This window comes from Trichechus manatus, unplaced genomic scaffold (genome assembly GCF_000243295.1).
Source record: "Trichechus manatus latirostris isolate Lorelei unplaced genomic scaffold, TriManLat1.0 scaffold00031, whole genome shotgun sequence".
In the NCBI taxonomy this organism is placed as follows: Eukaryota; Metazoa; Chordata; class Mammalia; order Sirenia; family Trichechidae; genus Trichechus; species Trichechus manatus.
In genome coordinates, this window is record NW_004443967.1 from 21699895 (window position 1) to 21704465 (window position 4571).

General features: G+C 55.3%; 1 protein-coding gene across 5 annotated transcripts in view; it reads left to right on the top strand.

The window, feature by feature from the left end:
• INPP5A (inositol polyphosphate-5-phosphatase A) overlaps positions 1-4571 on the top strand; it is a 194414-nt gene that overhangs the window by 175651 nt on the left and 14192 nt on the right. For all 5 annotated transcript variants that reach the window (XM_004374944.2, XM_023730064.1, XM_023730067.1 and 2 more), the window contains 2 exons: positions 2516-2611; positions 3042-3116. In XM_004374944.2, the coding sequence (XP_004375001.1) occupies positions 2516-2611; positions 3042-3116 (171 nt within the window). The remainder of the gene's footprint in view (positions 1-2515; positions 2612-3041; positions 3117-4571) is intronic.

A 4571-nucleotide genomic window follows, 5' to 3' on the forward strand; every position in this document is an offset into this window, starting at 1 on the left:
CCGCTAGGGACAGTCCCTGCTCCCACCCAGCCCCTGGGGTCAGTCCCTGCTCCCACCCAGCCCCTGGGGTCAGTCCCTGCTCCCACCCAGCCCCAGCCAACCACCCGTCTGCTTTCTGTGTCTATAAGTTGCCTTTTCTGGACATTTCGTGTGGATGGACTCATGGCATGTGGTCTTTGCATGAGCAGAACGGCTGCACCATGTACGCTCCCAGCAGCAGCGCATGCCAGCCTCCCCCCTTGTCATCACCTGGCTTGGATTCTGGTCTGTGTGAGGTGGTGTCTCTGTGTGGTTGGATTGCGTCTCCCTGAGGATGGATGGTGTCGAGCATCTTCTCATGGCTTGTTGGCCATGGTGTGTCTTCTTGGGTGACATATCTGAGTCCTTTGCCTGCTGATTGATTGGGTTGTTTGTCAGGTGGGTTGTAAGTGTTCTTCATACACCTAGACACAAGTCCTTTATCAAATAGATATTTTGTAAATATTTTTTCCAATCTGTGGCTTGTTTTTTCATTTTCTTAACGGTAGTTTTTGAAACCAAAAATTTTTAATTTTGATGGAGTCCAATTTTTCATTTTTTCCCTTTTATGGAGCATGTTTTTGGTGTTCTATGTAAGTACTGTTTGCCCAACCCAAGGTCACAGAGATTTTTCTCTTGTGTTTTCTTCTAGAAGTCTCACAGTTTTACATTTAGGTCCAAGATCTGTCTTGAGTCTGTTTTTATGTATGGTGTGAGGCAAGGATCTAAGGTCTGTTTTTATGTATACTGTGTGAGGCAGGGATCTAAGGTCTGTTTTTATGTATACGGTGTGAGGCAGGGATCTAAGGTCTGTTTTTATGTATATGGTGTGAGGCAGGGATCTACGGTCATTCTTTTGCATGTGCAGGTATTTTCCCAGGACCACATGTTAAAAAGAGTGTTCTGTCCCCACTGGATTGTCCTCGCACCCTTGTCGAAAACCGGTTGACCTCAGATGTGAGGGTTTATTCCTGGACTCTTGGTTCAGTTCCTTTGGTCCACGTGCCCATTCTGGTACCAATACCGGCTCTCTTGATTCCCTGGCTTGATAGTAAGTTCTGAAAACAGTGTATATCCTCCAACTTCGTTCTTCTTTAACAGTGGTCATCCATGACCTTTGCAGTTCTGTGTAATTTTAGAATCAGCTCATCTGTTTCCACAAAAAGAAAAAAAAAACACCTACTGGGACTGTGATAGCGATTGTGTTGAATCTGTAGATTAATTGTGGGAAAACTACCATCTTGATAATATTGAGTCTTCGAATCTATGATCACAGGATGCCTCAGAGTTTACTTCCATCTTAATTTCTGTCTGCAGTATTCTGTAGTTTTAGGGTACAAGTCTTGCACTTTTTTTGTTAAATTTATTCCGATTCTTAACTGTTCTGAGTTTTCATAACTCCTCTCAAGCTCACAGAGCTGCAGCCGCCCTGAGGCCTCATCTCCTCCCCCTGGTGGGGTCCTGGTCTCTGGGAACCCCTTACCCCTGCATGAGAAAGCTCCTCCTTCCTCACGAGGTCCAGACAGGAAGAGCTTTCTGACCCGCCTGCTGAACAGTGAGTGAGTCGATGGCCGTGTGTTGGTTGTCAGCCTGGTCCACCCCTTGTGGATGGTGTAGCTGCACACTGGCCTCCTGATGGTCCATGTCCCCATGGAGGCATGCCATCCGCCCCGCTCCCCCGCCTGCTGCTCCTCAGCTGATTGCGCACTGCAGAGAGTGTGGGTCCCGAGGCTGTTCACCTGTGCCCCCACCTCAGGCCACGGGCACGGCTGCCCCTCAGCTCCCTGGTGCATGACCTGGCGCTCTTGGGAGCTGAGCAGGGCCACTGCTCATCAGTCCTTCCTGCTGCCCTGGCCTGCCAGGGTGCACTGCCCGCCCCGAGGAGCCCAATAAGCTGGTTTCTGTGGACCACAGGGTGTGTCACCCACCCTCACCCACTGCACTTGCCGGGCCTGCATGGACTGTGCTTAACAAGGTCTCGTGCAGACCTTCCCCAGGGTACATGCCACATCTGCTTATGAGGGAATGCCAGGGACATGGATGGTGGAGGGTGAGGAGCCAGACTCTTGGCGTCCTGGCATTCACCGACTGGCTGGTGGCTGGTTCCTTTCTCAGGACAGTTTGGTGACTCACCATGAGTCCTGCCCTTCTCTTATCTGGAGGCGATTTTGCAGTTCTTTAAACTGTTCCGTGCTGTGCTTTGCTTACAAGGAGGGTAGGAAGGCACTGCACTGGGAGCTCCTTGTGGCGCCTTCTCGGTGGATGCTGAGTCCACAGCCCAGGAGCAGGCTGGGAGCTGATGGGACGGGGAGCCAGCTGGGCAGGTGCGTGGGGAGCAGGGCTGGGGTGCCCTTCCTGTGCGGCTGCCTGTGGCATGCACAGCCCCTCCGCCTGGAGTCCACACTCCGCGTTCTTATCGCTGCCACGTGACCACGGGGCCCTGCCTTTCTCTGGCCAGGGCCCTCGCCTGCAATCGATTCTCTGTGTCTTTCCACAGACTCTCTGTACAAAAGCCACCATGCAGACCATCCGGGCCGCCGACACCAACGAGGTCGTGAAGCTGATATTTCGAGAATCGGACAATGACCGGAAGGTAGGCCCCCATGTATACTGGGAGTGCCAGCACACGTGCTGGTCCATGTGCACTGGGTGTGGTGGCACACGTGAACTTCCTTGGCAATGTGCATGCCAGTCTGCATGTACTGGATGTGGTCGCACACTTGTGCTGGTCCGTGGCCCAGGCCCAGGAAGGGCTGCACACCGCTGAGTGGTCCTCTCTGTGATGGGCACGCGCTTCGATTGCTCGCAGCGGGGAGCAGCGTGGCCTCCAGTCAGGCTCTCTGAGGAGCTGGCCCCCACAGGGCAGACCCGACAGGCCACCCTTGGCCACCAAGGCCTCCAGGGTGGGGGGCTCAGAGGAACCGTGGGAGAAGTGAGGGTCCAAGAGCAAGCGAGGTCACAGAGGGCCATGCACACATGCTGGTGCCCCCCACTGCGCTGACCCCCCACCTTTGATTCTGTAGGTCATGCTTCAGTTGGAAAAGAAGCTCTTTGACTACTTCAACCAGGAGGTTTTCCAAGACAACAACGGCACTGCGGTGAGTGCTGAGCATACGTGCTCCCAGCTCCCCTGAGGTGTGCACCCTGTTCCCCAGGGCCCCCTAGCTGTGCGCCAGCTCCCCGGGGCCCCCAGATGTGTGCCAGCTCCCCAGGGCCCCCCAGGTGTGCGCCCTGTTCCCTGGGGCCTACCTGGAGCTGGCTGTGGCCCCTCCACGCCCTGACCCTCGTGTCTCTGCTCCAAGGAGTCGACCGCACAGGCGGTGTGTGTGGCAGCGCTGCATCCAGCTGCTGCGGACCCCGGCACTTGAGAGGTGCCCCTGGCGCCCATGTGTGCCCGTGCCCTGCCCCACGTGCACGGGACACAGAGAACCACCGCGGTCACCCTCACACGGGCAGCCCCGACAGAAGACGAACGTCCTGAGGAGCCAGTGGAGACAGGCGCGCTCTCACGGCCTGGCCACGCACGCCGCGCCCGGCCCCCGGCTCAAACACCCGCCCTCGGGACGGATGTGTCTGCGCGGCTCACCCCCAAAATCCATCGCATCCTTCATCACCACACTCTTGTACCGACCTGACAGAAATTTAATTCGAGCTGGCTCCTGGAAATAATTATTGTATTTTAAGAGTAGTAATCATTGGTGGGGACGTGATTGAACGTGTCCATGCTTATTGACTTTTTCTATGATTTATAGCTTTGTTGAGTCGATAGCCCCATCGAAATTGTATAATTAATTATAAGTGTGGCTGTCAGGGTGCAGGATGGAGTGCCCTGGTGAGGATTTGGAGAGATTAAATTTTTTGTGGCCGTCCCAGGGCAGGGCTTAGGAATTTTCTCAGCACGGCCTGTTGGATAGAGATGTTTTCTGTGTTTAGCAACTGCTCAGTCCAAGACGCATTGATTTTCTGGGCTCTTCTTGCTCTGCCCGCGCCGCGTCTGCAGCGACGGTGGAATCTGTGCAGCAGGGACAGCTTCTGACAGGTGCACACGATGTGCAGCTGTTCCGTCATTGTCCCCAGTCGGCTGGCGCCGCTTCTTACTCTGTAATCAAGAAGAAGAATGCCTGAGATTCGTGTGGAATTGGTTATCACGTTTGTGGAAAACCTCACAGAGATACAAACAATCAGCCCAGCAGACATGCATCGTAATTTTCAATCACAGCCTTGCTTGTCCAGTTTTCTCACCAGAGACCACAGGGGCAGTTTCCCGCCCCACGTCTCTAGAGCCTGGGGCACACCGCTGGGCCGGCCACAGGGAGGCAAGGTCCTGCGGACAGTCAGCCCTCGCACCCATCCCAGGATGCTGGCTGGTGTCTGGAGTGTGTGACGCCCAGATTGTGGTTTACAAGTGGGCGCCTCGGAGCCAGGGCTGCTCCTCAGACCTGGCCTGGGGCTGACCGGATGGGAGGGAGTGGGCTGCTACACGTCGGTCCTCCAGTGCCCCCCCCAGCCCTCCAGCCCCCCAGCCCCCTGCCTGCCCTCCAGCCCCCCACCTG